Genomic DNA, 15488 nt, shown 5'->3' on the forward strand with positions numbered 1-15488 from the left:
ACAAGATTACACTGCTGAAGTTACTGTCCGTTGTGTTGTGAATCTGTTGATTTGTTTGTTCTTTATCTAGGTAGGTAGTATTAAATTTCTAATTTAAAAGTAAACATTGGTTGTTTGATTTATTCATACTGAAACTAATGCTTATACTTGATAAATACCTTGATAAAATAATAAATTGAAAAAAATAATCTATAGGCAGAAAATTATAATTTTAAAGCAACTGCGCTTTAGCTTATATAAATTAAAAGGATTTTGTAAGCTTGCTTTATGTTTTATAATTTGGGTTAAAAATAGCATACTGTTGAAAAACTTGTGATGGGATAATGCCAAATATATTCTATTTATTTTCTACTTTTCCACGCTCAAATTTGATAAAATTTGGAACGTAAAAGCTTAAGAATTTCTAAGTCAACTTTAAAAATTAAATTCTTGTTGCACGCAAAGTGAATATGTCTTGCTACCAAAAATAAGAATTCCATTTTAGAGATTTTTAACTTAATTTGACACGAACCAACCTTTGCTTATAACTTTGAGACAAGTTCAATTATTTAGATTTAGACCATGCACAAATAGAAATTTAAACGATCAACATCAATTGCACCAAAATTTTGGGGGTCCCGAGTTCAAAAATTGGCTACCCAAAATTTCCTTTGTTAATTTAGTCTTACGGTCGAAATAAGTGGCTGTAACAATGATAAACAAATGTTTAATTAGACCGTATATACATGTCCACAATGAAGAATACACAATTTTATCTAGATTATAAAACTTCAAAATGTTCATGTCTCTAATGGCTTGTGAGTACAGTTTACTATTTGCAGAAATTCTGATCCCTATCAATAAATTACTCGTCCTCCCATAACTAAACTTTTTGTAATTGCTTTTCTCAGTTTGTTGAAGGCCTGCACCAAAATTTTACATATCACCAATCATAAACACTAATAGGAGGAAAAATAAAATAAGAGAAAATAAAATCTTTTATGATCATTAACTTAGGTATAAGTTATAATAAGTTTTTTTTTTAGAAATTAAATGATTTTATCTTCTTAAAAACATGGTTTTAACTTATGTATAAATTAATGAGAAGTTTATTTATTTATTTTCTATCATATTCTTTTTATCAAGTGTTTGCAAAGAAACTTATACAAATAGACCATAAGTTGCTAGTAATTTTTTGGACATGTCTAGAAATTCTACATAAAAGATTACATATGCATAAGATATTATATACATCATATGTTTCACATGACATCAAAACAGAGTTGATTCCTCAAACTAACATCATTTGAAAAATGCATGGTTAATTTATTTCTATATTGTTTTCAAAGGAGAACTTTTGCCTTTATGTAATTTCATTATATTTTGCATTAGTGCAAACCAATAATCATTCACCACACAGACTACGTAGAAAAATTCATGGGAATCATCACCAACATACCCAGATATATAAATACAAAATTCCATACTAATTGTTCAAGATATATCTGTTTTCTCTTGGTTATATTGAGAGTCAATCAATACATCAAGGATTAAAATCACTTGTCCTATTTCACACCCTACCCCTTCCTTTCCCTCTAATTAAATGAGACACATGCTATAGAGAAGAAACTCACAAACCAAACATTCATTCATTGTTTCCAATATAACCACAAAAAAATTGTGCATACAAACATATTTTCATGAGTAATAATACATTTATAACAAAATTGTACAGCATTACTTATATGTTTCTCTCTTTTTAAAATTAATAAATATTTTTCTTCATAATAAATAAAGTGACAGAGAGATAAACACAGAAAGTGATGTTTTATAAGTTGTTGTACAATTTTTATTGTACATATATCATTACTCATCTCAGGATTAATTAACTTTACCTGATAGCAAACATCTTAACACTGCATTCAGGCCTCCTTCCATTATCCACATCCATCATGTTGATTTGATGACAAGATGCTAGAAAGGGAATGTTACTCATATCCAAATTCCCAACCTCAAAACCAATGTGTCCACCCACATACACATCAAACACAACCTCATTGGCATTCATGTCTGATTTGAAGTCCTCAGCGGCATACTTGTTAACGTCAGCATTTTCCATTTTCATTGTGATGTCCAAGTTGGTGTCATTCATTGGTCTTTGAAAGAAGCCACTTAGTTTGTTCTTCCCCAAGATCATATCCTCACTTCTCACATCAACATCAAGAGGACCATACAAAAGCTTGAGCCTGCCATTCGTGTTGGAGAACATCAATTCTAACCCTATAACTGCATTCATCTTTTGTGAGCCATCATCAACTTGAAACTTGGTTATGTAGAACTTTTTCACGTTAACTTTTGGCATCCCTGACTTGAGAAAGGCCAAGTAGGTTACACAAAGAAAGAGAAGTACTATGATGAAGAAGAACACAACAAGGCATGACCATGCACAACATGCAAACCAACGTGGGTGGTAACGTCCCTTGTCAAGGTGGTCAATGGAGGATTCAAAGTCGCCGGAGCTCGACCGCGTGTGGTGGTTGGAAGGCACGTCAAAGGGCACGTGCGGGCTCGGATTCTTCGTCACCACCAACGCAGCCGTCCCCGGTGCCTTCTCCATAGATTTGACCACCCTCTCAAGCTAAGGGAACGCACACACTTGTGTATGTCAAAATTTAACGTTAACTAGTTTAACATGGTTGACCTAGAAGATTGGTTATTTGTATGGTGGCTTTTTTTAACTTTAGGCTTTGGAGATTTTGTCACCACAAATGCCAAATCTATATATGGTAAATCTAGGTTGGTGGATAAACGAATATAGAGACAAGATAGGTTCCAAGAGGGGCATGCAGTTTCGCCTATCTAGCTCTAGTTGAAATGTAGTCAAATACTTAGTTAATATATTCATAGAATATTAATGTATCAATGTAATGCAAATAATTTAACTGATTAGGAGAGAGAAAGAGAGATTATTAGACAATTACAGTTGAGTAACCGACAGTATGTTACAAAGCAAGATGCCACATGAACAACCTTTAAATAGACAAGCAATGTTACTTGATGTTACATTAAACTAATTATATGTCAAATCTAAGGTTGTGTACAAAGGTTTTTTTTTCAATCTTAAATTAATAGACAATAAATGATTATTTATTTTACATAAAATTAAACATTTACTTATAATCTACCTTCACAATATCAATCTTTACAATGGATCAGGCATGTTTATTTCACTGAATTTTTTTTTTGAAATAGTACTTAGATCATTATGCCTTTTGTGCGGATCAAAACTTGATTAGGAATTTCACTAACGATGCAAAGTAAGCTCTACATTATGCACTAATTATAAACATCACTGTTTAGAAGGGAAGGAAGTGCAACAAATAAGAGCTAAACGGAATATATTGATTTTTAAGGCATTTATTGATGTACTGCCATGACCACCTAAAGAACAAGACACTAAATAGAGTTATTTTTTATGATTAATAATGATCCAAGTGTAATAATTTATACATAATTTTTATGTATCAATCTTTATTTATCATTAATAAATGTAATAAATAATGTGATAAAGGAAGACAAACACAAAAATTGTAAAAGTATTATTTCCTTTTTTTCATCAACATTACCTAGCCATGGCATGATAAGGTGATGGTGTTAAAGCAGGACAACAACTACAGGGGACAAAATGTGCTTGAATGAAGATCATTAATTGAATCATGATGTTAATACATAAGAATTCATGGAAAGCATCCTAGCTAGAGGAGAAAATAACTAAAGGAACAACATCCTGTGAGAAATATTGAACAATTGGACAGAAAAAGGTTTGAACACAGCTTGAGAAGCCTTGACCAAGCATGCACTCCTATATACCATTTTATTGTCACTTCCTGGTTAACCAAAAGGTAGTGTTAGTCTATGGAGTCTGAACATTTGAGTCCTTAGACTTGTTTTCTTCAGAAGAAGGCCGGTTCTCTGAGTCAGATAGCCGAATCTCTTCAATCATCCTCACTACATCATCCATGCTAGGTCTCATATCTGGCATCTTTGCCACACAGGCCATGGCAATTTGCAACATTTGCACCATTTCTTCCTCAATGTTTTGGTACCTCATGAGCTCCACATCAAAAACTTCAGCTGTCCACTCTTCCCTAACAACAGACTGCACCCATCTAGGGAGATCAACCATGTCATCACGTCCTGGAGATTGGAGAGGAGCCTTCCCTGTAAGCATTTCAAGGAGGAGGACACCAAAGCTATAAACATCAGATTTATGAGAGTGTTTTCGGGTTTCAATCACTTCCGGAGCACGATAACCTGCAGCTCTAGAAGGGGTAGCAGGAACATTCATAAGGGGAGCAAGGCCAAAATCAGAAATGCAGCCATCATGATCTTGGTTGAGGAGCACATTTGAGGACTTGATGTTTCCATGTGTGAATTTTGGACCACCAACAGAATGAATGTGAGCTAGTCCTTTGGCTGTTCCAAGGGATATTTTGATTCTGGAGTCCCAGTCTAATGGAGTTCTCCCACCTGTTCTACCACCTGGGATCAAATTGAGATTCAGTTTAAGCATTTTTAGTTGACTTCGGTAGATATTATAACAAAGACATTGCCTATGGAAAAAGGGTTTAATAGTAATGTACTCACAGTCTAATATTGACAATGTAAATCAGTTTTACACGGTTAATCATAAATAATAAATAATAAGTTTGTTGACTTTTACAATAATTATCTTAAAATTCATACAAACCGTGATTTATGATTGATAGACTGTGTAAAACATTTTACATTGACATGCATTACCATTAACAAGGACAATTACAACAAGGATTTCAAACATCCAAATGACCTATAAAAGAAAACAGGTTTTGTACCAAGAAAGAAAACAGGTTTGATTTTAGAGGATTTAACAGAAACTAAGGAAGAGAAATGCATACCATGCAAGAGTGTGTGTAGGTTGCCACTTGGGAGATAGTCATATACCAAAAGCTTTTCATCTTTTGAATAATAATAAGCACGAAGTGGCACAACATTTGAGTGTTGTCCAACTCTTCCCATGATCTCCATCTGCTGCTCAAAGTCCTTCTTGCCTACCACAACTTCCTTCAATCTTTTCACCACAACAGTCATTGACTCCTCCAGTATGGCCTTGTATGCAGTACCATAACTACCCTTTCCCAGAACTTCAGCTGAAGCTCTCAGCAAATCCTCAAGGTCAAAATTATAAGAACTCCCCTCAAAGAAAACCAGCTTGTTCTTCTCAGGCTCTTGAACCCCACTTCCAAACTCTTCTCTCGGCTTCTCGCCCCTACCACCACTCGTACCCTTCCCTTTACTTACATCGGAGCTTCTCTCATCATCCCCCTTCTTCAAACAGCAAATAACAATAACAAGAGCAACAAAGAACACCACCACTCCTCCTCCAACAGCAATGGCAATGATAGCTATCTTACTCAACTTGTTTCTCGAGCTTCGCCTTCCAGGAGATGGCGATGCAGGTGGAGTCACAGCTGGAGGTATCACAGAGCATGGCCTTAGAGGTGGTCCACATAAAAGAGAGTTTCCTTCAAAGGAAGAGTTAGGAAAAATCTGAAGAGCCTTAGGAATAGAGCCATTCAAGTGATTGTAGCTTAAGTTCAAAAGCCTGAGCTGAGTGACATTGAGATCAGGTATCTGTCCAGACAGTGAGTTGTTCTGGAGACTCAAACTAGTTAACTGTGACAAATTCTGAAATGTCTTCGGAAGAACACCAGTGAAGGAATTATACGACAAATCGAGTACAACGAGTAGGGATGACAACGAGGTAGGTATGTTACCAGAAAGGTTGTTATGCTGGAGGTAAAGATACTGAAGAGAAGGAAGAGAAGCAATGTCAGCAGGGAGATTTCCAGTGAGTAAATTGGAGCGAAGGCTAATGATCTTCACAGCATCAAGCTTTCCAAGTGTATTGGATGGAATGGAACCTACTAGTCCTACTCCAGGGAGCCGAACAGTGACAACACGAGTTCCATTCTGATTGCAAGTGATACCTATCCAAGAGGTGCATACTGAGGTGGATGGATTCCACATGAGGTTTCGCCGGTGAGGGACAGCATTAGCAAAATCAAGAAGGGCTTGCTTGTCTGAACTTAGATCAGCAATAGCCAAAGGAAAAAAGATTACTATGACAAAAAGTAAAGAAGTCACTGAAGTAGATTGAAACTTCATGGAGAGTTGTTTTCTGTAAGGAATGAGATATTGGCAATTGAATTTGGAGTAAACTTCACCAGCCTTCATATTTTCCTGGATCAGTACCATAAATCAAAGTAAGAATCCAGCAGCATTTAGAAATAAACAAACCTAGGTTGTAGAACTGTGATGACAGCATTTCAGAAAATAACAGTTGAAACAGAACCATTCTTATTAATAAAATGCAAGCATGCTAATTGAGGAATAAATAGTCAATTGCAAGCCACATTTAAACTGTTGCCGGCTCTTTTTTGCTTACTTGTAAGATTTTCACCATCAAGAGAAAGAAAGTGGGGGAATACACTTTCTCCATGGATAAAAGAACATGAAATATTTAATGAAGCTCTAGTTTTACAGCTATGAAGGGATTTACTACACCAAAAGACCATTAAATACAAAATTAACAGAAAGTTCATTTCCAAGAGTTTATCACATTGAAACTTTTAAGTGTCTTCTGTAAACACTTAAATCCCCTAAAATAGCAGAAGCATACTGAAAAGGTTTAAGCATACTTCCTTTTAGCTTCATCTTTATAAAGTTACAACAGAACAAAAGCAACTTGAGCTGAGTAACTCGGAAGTTGTTATTTACATGACTCAAATAATAATCCCTGTGTATAGTATGTAAGGAGAAAAGCAACAGAATGAAAAAGGGGAATAAACAAGTTAGATGAAGTTGAACAAATTTGGATCTTCTTCAATCACCGGAGTGGAAAATATATCAAATGACAACTATTCCAAAAAGTATTCGATACAGTCAAAACAGTTACTTTAAGCATGTCTATATCTAAACCATAAAGCAATTACAAAGAATAAGCAAAAGTGTTGAAACAATGTTTGCTTTATGAAAATAACCAATTCCTCGTAATTTTGCAGACATGATGTTATACTAGACAACACAAAGCAAGACCAAGTTAGAAAGAGAATGAAGATTTTCTACTGTCAAAAGAAAGATATGTGATTGATTCATGAGCAACGAAAAGAATTTCCAAGACTTTTGCAGAAGAGAGAGGAGAGTGAAGGAGAAACCAAGGAAAGGACAACATTCACTGTAAAATTAACTCTTAGGAGTAGGTAATTTTAGCTCTGTGGTAACATCATGAACTGTTTGATAACTGGAACTAACATTTCTGTAGTACTTTATATTATCCGAACACAATCTTCTCTCCTGTTTTCCCCCTTTTTGGCTTCCCAAGAAGAAAGAGACCGACTTGAATTCTACATTGAGAGAAATGACTAGACAAAGAACTCAAATTCTCTTCAAAAGCATACCCCATTTCATAGATTGTGAAGTGAATTACAAGATCAGAAACAAACAGTCGAAGCAGTTCAACTACTAAATTTACAAAAAAGTGAAAAGTAAAATAAATAAATAAATAAATAAATGCTCTAGTAACTTCAGATCCTAAACAAAAACCAAAACCAAGTGTTCTAAACATTAGAATTATCATCTAGAAGAAACCAAAACCTGCTCTAAAGCACATTCCAGTCCCCAATGTTGAGAAAAGAAAAAACACTCAAAGACCCCAGATCTGCATGCTAAATTAGAAGTACCACTGAATATGCAGAGAGAGAGAGAGAGGACAGACTTTCAAGTAAACAAAGTCACCTGAGAGAGTTGAGAAGCATGGTTTAGTCTCAGAATTCAGAAATGAAACAGCATATGAAGTAGCATTTTCTGAAACAGAAATACAAGTTGGTGGGGTGCTACAGCTTCAAATTCTCTAGTTTTTGTTAATAACAACTAGTTAGACTTTAGAGCATTCATATCACAATCTGGAAGTGGGTTTCACTGGGAAGAGCTTGCATAGCACTAAAAGCCCATAAAGGCATGGAATTTGGTTGAAATTAAGGAGCATTTTAAGGTAGAGTCAAGAGAGTATGATAGCACTAGCAGCAGCAGCAGCAACAAGGTACAGAAGACAGAAGCTTCACAAGAAAAAGGAATGAAGAAAGTGACTTGATTTTTTGTTTTTGCAAATTAATAAATAAACATAATAAATATGGAAAGAAGAAACAAAAAAGGAGTAAACAATAAAATTGACAGCACAGCAAGGCAATGAAGAATGGACACTAACAATAACACTAACCTCACAACTCAACCTTCTCTTTCTTGATCTGCCCCAGACCCAGAGAGAGAGAAAGAGAAAGGTTGAGACTTTCTTTATTTTTCATTTATTATTATTATTATAAGTGAAAGTGTGAAAGTATGAAAGTGTGTTTGATGGAGAAGAGAAGAGAGAGAAGACAATGCACACGTACTAATGTACTATGATTATCTGTCATGACTACTCCTTAAACGGCTAAGATGATAAAGTCTTCTGTTACTTCTATCACTTTTCTACGTTTTCGCCAAATTTTCAAATAAATAATTAAAATAGAAACTGCAGCATCAAAAAAGCAATTTTCTGACTTTCTGCTCGTTTTCTCCAACAAGAATGATTACTACTAACTAAACTTTTTTTTTTAGTACACTTTTTTTTATTATTATTCAAGATTTACTAGAAATACTAACTAATTTTCTAACTCATCTCTAATTTAAAGATTTTTTATTTTATAAATTTTGACTAATAATAAAATGTGTTAGAAAATTTTTTTTTTACTTCTGTTGTAGATTAAATATAATTACATTAATTAGCTGAGTAAAAAAGCTACTTAAAATTTATTAATCTAATTTTAAAAAGTTAATTAAATATTTTTAATCTAACTTATCAAATTTTTTGAGCATCTATAATAAATTACATTTATTTTAACGATTTATTTTATTTTATTCATAAAAGTATAATAATGATAACAAAGTTTATATTTAGAATTACATATGTATTATCTTAATTTTGACTATTAGTCGATTTAAATTATTGTGGCAGTCATATTTTTTTAATTGTGATAGTTATACTTTAAATTAATTATTAACTTGATTTTTATTACTTTTTCTGTTTTTTATTTATAGTTTTTTTGGCTTTACTTTTTTTTAATTTTTTATTATTATTATTATTTTAAAATTAATGATTTATTAATTTTCTTTTTCATTTTTACTATTGATAAGTAATATATGTTTACTAAATAATATATTTATTCATTTTCAATATACTTATTTCTTCTCCAATCACTTAAAAAATATAAAAAGAAAATAAATAATAAATATTTTAAAAAACTAAATATTAATTATTTTTTTAATTCTTTTACATATACTTTAAATGTCAAATAAAAAAAAAGGGAGTACCTAACACAAATTATAAATCCAACATTTTATTGATAAAAAAGTCAAATTGGGAATAGCCAGTTTGGGAAACATGAAAAAGTCTTCGACTTAGCTTTCATTTTCATGTTCTTGTCTCTTCCTTTTCATCTTAACTACTATCAATTAATGGCTTTTGGCTGGTAACTAGAGGCTGTGAAAGCCTTTATTAGAATCCTAGATAGTAACAATTTATCACCAAATCACATGCATCAAGTCACCAACATATTGGACTTGCATTTATTATGTTATTTATTTATTTATTTATTTTCTACCCTTACCATGTTTTATGACAAACCATTCCCATTCATTTATTTCTCTACTTTACTTAGTTGTGTATGTTTAAGGAAAGTTGTGCTTGAGTGAATTGTTCGGAATAGTGTTATACTATATTACTTTATAAATTTTTTTTTTAAAAAGCAATAATTAACGTAGTAATTTTATATATAAAATAAAATAAGCAACTTTATTAACGATGAGTGCTTCCCCTTTTTCTTCGAAAGACATCATCCTCATTTTTTAGCCAAATTTAGTTTTGATTTAACAACCCAAAAAATTACTTGAAAGTTGAAACCAATTTGAAATCGAAGATAATAGATCAATGGTCACTTTAAATACTTCTAAGGAATTAGAGATAGAAGAATCCAAGTAGGGAATCTAGCTACTTATGACAAAGAAAATACACTATGCAATTATTGAGTTACACTTGTTATAGCTTTTGCATACATACATCTCTACAATGCTTCTTTCTCTATATCATTTATTTTGTATTAATTCAATACTCTACACTAACTTAAAAAATATATATTACAATGTCAAGCAATTAAAATTTATTTTATTATAACTTTTAATATAATTGTTATAAAAATCATTAAACTTATTATATTTATTTACCATTGAAAGATCATATTTACACTATTAGTAAACGAATTATTTATTTTTAACATAATATGTATGCCATACAATTGTACATTAATTAAATGGATGATTTTGTTAAACTAATGTTGGAAACATGCCAAAATTACTTACAAATTTTCTCTTCTTTTTTACTAAGATGACACATATCTAAAGTAACTAAAAATGTCACGATTCAGTCCACAGCATTGGACATTAGAACATCAAATCAAAACAAGTCAGCATCTTATTCATACTCTTAATTCGAAATTATACAATTGGTTCTATTCCTTACTTTGTCAGAACTGAAATAAGTCAATTGAATCTTCGTTGAAACTGAAATCACATATTAGAAATAGTTTGTTTGGCTCCCCCATGTCGCTTTACGTATTTAAAGAATAATTATGGAAAAAGAAAGAAAAACCTTTCAAAACTTTGAAATTACTACTGTCCATAATTTGTCCTTAGTTGTAGTGTACGGAATATTATAGACAAATAATAAAATATTATAGGAAATAATATATTATTGAGTCGTATACTAGCAAGTCTTTTATATATAAGGGGAAAAAAGAGAGTATTTTACTAGTTGTTCTTGTATATGTATATATGATGTATCCTATTATCGTGGGTCCCATCATAAATTAGGGCAAACAAATTTTGTTTCCTAACAAAAACTTTACGTCAACAATAGGCTTGTGGATTATATATATAATATATACAGCGAGTTTCTCAACTTTTATAATAGAAAAAAAAAACACAAAAAATTAGAAACTCTATTATTCAACACTATCACAAATAATCATTGATTCAATCCTGGATTCCATGAATAAAGTCAAAAGATTTTTTTAACCAGATCAATTAACACATTCTACCAAATCCATAATATATATATATATATATATTAAAATATCTTTTATTATTTATCATATATATAGTCAGTTTAAAAATATTAAATTTTAACTGAATATAAAATTGATCATATTGAAAGAAAAATATATATTTTATATGTGTTCATGATTTTTAATAAAAATTAGTGACTTTTTTAAATGATGAAAATTTTGTCAATACGATTGTCATTAATTAAGATAATATATATATATATATATATATATATATATATATATATATATATATATATAATGGATTTGTTGATTTTTAATAGTGTATGTTGAGTTGTAAAAAAGTAATGTATGTAGATAATACCAATAATGGTTGATATTAGGAACAAATAGAAACAACTATTTTTTTTTTAAATTTTATTATTAAATAATTTTTTTTTCTCATTATGAACTAATCCAAATACACTCTGAGATGAATTAAAGAGAGAAGAAAAAAAAGTAACTTATGGTAAAAACTAGTGGATGAAAACTCACAGTCCAATAGGCAGGTGATTTAAATTTTTATCAAAGGCAAATGCATTATTTTCCTTTGAAGGGTTATTGGTCTATCGAGTAAGTGAAAAATAATCAGAACATTCATGATGCTATAGATGACATGTTAGGAGAGAGAGCATGACAAGCAAATCCACTTCCAACTACTCTTCATTTCTATTTCCAACCACTTTTAACTTTTGCTGGATCTGCATCTCCTTAACATAAAATAGAAACTTCTCAAACAAATTCCAACTAAGAGATAGATTAAAGAATGCACAAATGGGGTGTGAAAAAAAAAAAACCCAATTATTCTATAGACTATTAAAACCAAGATAAAAGACAAGGAATATACACGGACCAGCTTACAAATATTGCAATGGAATATGATATGCTAACCAAATAAACCTACTATGATTTGGAGTTTTAGTAAAAATCATGTTTTTTTTTATTACCATCAATTTTATTTTTTATTACAATCAATTTTATTTAAGTTAAGTGAGATTATTATTATGAACGATAAAAATCTTTTTTATTTTTAATATTTAACACAATTACATATATTAAAATTCAAATTTGATATCATTAGTTAAAATTAATGAAATAACTTATAATACTAGTTAATTTACATACTTGTTGGTATCATGATTTGAGTTTGATGGTTGGTATAATCATCATCAACTAATTACAATTTATTATTAATATAATTTTAGTTATTTATTATATAAAAAAATTTGTCCTTTTATGTTTATTCATAGATGACAATGTAATATATAACTTATTTTCTCTTGTGGTTTTTTCAAAGAAAAAAAAAAGCTTATAGAAAAAAATTGAATGGTAAAAAGGAGAAGGGAGGGGCAGACAGAAATTCTAGCTAATTAAGTATTGGAATGGCAAGCATCAAATGATGATGAAATATGGAAACAACCGTAAATTAGTGGTAATTTTGTTCAAATTCTCAATGAAAGTGAACTATGGAACTACCTAGTCACTAAACAACGAATCTATTGAATGAGAAGCTTCAACTTAAGTATCATGATGTCTCAACTTTAGCCAAAAAAGTACATTATTACAAGTGTAGCACTCAGCTCCGGTTATAGGGGTCACCAACTTTGTAGAGGTTGTGATCCAAATTTTCAACATTTCATCACCATGATGAGTGAGAGAGAGAGAGAGAAGAATTTAAAAGAGCTATGAAAAAATAAAAAGTAAAAAGGATTAATTTTTATAATAGTTTTCTAATTCTATGTTTAACATTTATTTATAATAATGTTAGTGATGGGAGATGGAGAAGTTTTACAAACTTGGTAATTTGCATAAATATGGATGTGTGCTTAATTTAATGAATACTATATATGGCATAGCTGACCATGGATTTTTATACAAAACAATAAAGGAGGGACCACGTATTTAATTATACTTGACATTATTATCAAATAATAGAAACACATTCTTGATTCTTCTGAATAAAAACGAGGCATAAATAGCATATTGTGGAATCTTTGTAACTTTCCTCTCTGCATGACGTTGAAATGTTTAAGATTTGCTTTGATTTGCTAAAAAATATATGAAGAATTGAATAGTAACAATTATTTTGTATTCTATGTCGTTTGATTTTAAGAATGTTTGTGAGAATTCTATGAAAATAGAATGAAGTACATAATAAATTAAAATATAAAAAAATTATTTATTAAGTTGTGGGATAATTTTATGTCTCACACACACGTTATTAACAAAATGTATATATAAAAAAATTCTAAGCTAAGTGTTAAATGTTAATTTTGATTTGATTACATTACTCTATAAAATAAGTATTATTTTAAAGTGTTACATAAAAAATAAATAAATTAATAATTGTACGAAAATCTCAAAAAATAATTGAGACAAAATTAGTATCTTAGTGCTACCCTCCAATTTTTATTTTTTTTTAATTTGATCATTTGATTTTTCATTTTGTTTTTTTTTATGGACATAGATTTACGTAATATCCCAAAACTAATAACTAAAGACTAATTTGTGCTCGTGAAACATAACTTTCGTTGGCCAAATATTATTTTAACACACAAATAAGAATTGAACATAAAGTGGTGTATTTAATCCCAAAGTTAGTTTGTTGAAATCATAACTACTTAATCAGAATGTGTCACAAACAGGTCTCTACACTTCTATAATTCAATTACTATGTAACAAAAGGGAGTAAACAACAACTAACTTAGGATTATTCTGCAACAATTGTGTAAGCAATCACGTAAGTTATATCAGTATAGGATAGAAAATAAACAAATGAAAATAAGACCCTCACGAATACCTATCCTATACGTACACACACACACACACACAGACACACACACACACACACACACACATATATATATATATATATATATATGCACACAACTACTTCAAATACATAATAATATGCAAAATGAACCTTATTCGTCGCTCAAGAAACTATACAAGACTATACTACATTAGAGGAGCAACAACACAAAAGAGTCACCACCAACATAACTCACCACCTAGCCAACCAAGCAATCTAGCTAGTCTTAATCAACGGAAACAACATCAACATTTACATGCAACTTTCAATACAAGGCAACTTAACAACTTCATCTTAACAACTTACTTATCATGCAACAATATATAATTAATGTGTTGTTACACATATTATATAAGAATACCTGCTACAACAAAGTAAGCAGTTTAAGTGGTTAAACCTTACCAAATCACAACATTTGACCTACTGCTGCTAGGTCAAGTATAAACAACTTTAGGCCTTTGAGAGAACCTGTTTAACAACTTAATTTGATTTCTTAGGTTTTGCCATTTAAAACTAAGAAGTCTAGTATTATTCTCAAAGTAAAATAATTTAGGTATGGGCCTACTATGAAGTTAGTCTCTACAACACTAAGCCATATATGGGATTAGCCCACAAAATACCCTCCAAGTACTATGTCTCTCTGATACTAGATTAGAGGCTAAGTCCTTAACCTGGTATTTTACTCGATTGGTCACTTTATACACATATGACTCAACCTTACTCACATACAAATACTATATAAAATCTAAAGGAGAAAAATGAAAAATAACTTACTCATTTAGAAGCTAACGTACTTACTTAAGAGTCTTAACTAGACTCTTGGAGCACCACAAAATATATTCATACAATGGGAAACAACTTTTACTCTCCTCTAGTGTTTTCATGTATCATAGCTAAGACATATATTTAACTTACATGCCTATATCTTTAACAACATGAACAACTTCACAGCATACAACTTATACTACTTTCTCATCTATCAACTTACAACTTTACTGCATAATCATCATCGTCATCATCAGCAGCATACAACATATAGATTCGTCATCATACATCATCATCCACACAACTTACTCATCACCATTCAATTATAAAATAACTTAAAACAATAAGTTTTTATCCTACAACTCAGGCCAAATAATCCACTCAGAGGGCACTAGTGTCATTGAGGTAGATGGCTCTCTGTCTCACCCACGCTCAACACCAAACTACCCGGGCCTGACATGATTGAGGTAGAGAGTCACTTACTCTCCCGCATTTGGCATCGTGAAATCCCATGCCTGACCTTATCGTGCAGGGGTCTCCACACAACTCACACCCAACATCACTCCATTGGCTCCTGACTTGATTTTAACCCTAATAGTGTGTTTGGATGGGTAATTTAAATGGAGTAATTCATTTATTTGAAGAATTTCAAATTCTTTGAGGTGAAATACCTTGTTTGGATGAAGAATTTACAA

General features: G+C 31.1%; 2 protein-coding genes across 5 annotated transcripts; both read right to left on the reverse strand.

Annotated features, from left to right (window-relative positions):
- Positions 1–684: 684 nt before the first annotated feature.
- LOC109796782 (Late embryogenesis abundant (LEA) hydroxyproline-rich glycoprotein family) lies at positions 685–2682 on the reverse strand. Its single transcript, XM_020356577.3, has 2 exons — positions 1875–2682; positions 685–902 (listed from the first exon to the last, which is right to left on the reverse strand). The coding sequence occupies exons 1-2, from the start codon at positions 2594–2596 to the stop codon at positions 887–889; spliced, it is 738 nt and encodes a 245-aa protein (XP_020212166.1). The 5' UTR covers positions 2597–2682; the 3' UTR covers positions 685–886.
- A 985-nt stretch (positions 2683–3667) lies between these two features.
- LOC109796764 (putative inactive receptor kinase At5g58300) lies at positions 3668–8453 on the reverse strand. Of its 4 annotated transcripts, none has more exons than XM_020356557.3 (3): positions 8297–8453; positions 4917–6261; positions 3668–4521 (listed from the first exon to the last, which is right to left on the reverse strand). In XM_020356557.3, the coding sequence occupies exons 2-3, from the start codon at positions 6253–6255 to the stop codon at positions 3893–3895; spliced, it is 1968 nt and encodes a 655-aa protein (XP_020212146.1). In that variant the 5' UTR covers positions 6256–6261; positions 8297–8453; the 3' UTR covers positions 3668–3892. The 4 variants fall into 4 exon arrangements, with proteins under 4 accessions (XP_020212146.1, XP_020212138.1, XP_020212154.1 ...); XM_020356549.3 differs by lacking the exon at positions 8297–8453 and adding an exon at positions 7816–8259; XM_020356565.3 differs by lacking the exon at positions 8297–8453 and adding an exon at positions 7796–8259.
- Positions 8454–15488: the final 7035 nt, after the last annotated feature.

The sequence above is a fragment of the Cajanus cajan genome, chromosome 3 (assembly GCF_000230855.2).
Source record: "Cajanus cajan strain Asha chromosome 3, NIPB_CcT2T_4, whole genome shotgun sequence".
In the NCBI taxonomy this organism is placed as follows: Eukaryota; Viridiplantae; Streptophyta; class Magnoliopsida; order Fabales; family Fabaceae; genus Cajanus; species Cajanus cajan.

Excerpts from the sequence above, each read along its gene's own strand:
- LOC109796782 (XM_020356577.3), bottom strand. The coding sequence starts at position 2,596 with ATGGAGAAGGCACCGGGGACGGCTGCGTTGGTGGTGACGAAGAATCCG.
- LOC109796764 (XM_020356557.3), bottom strand. The coding sequence starts at position 6,255 with ATGAAGGCTGGTGAAGTTTACTCCAAATTCAATTGCCAATATCTCATT. Across the intron at positions 4,522-4,916 it reads CCTACACACACTCTTGCATG|GTGGTAGAACAGGTGGGAGA; the intron begins GTATGCATTTCT and ends ATTTGATCCCAG.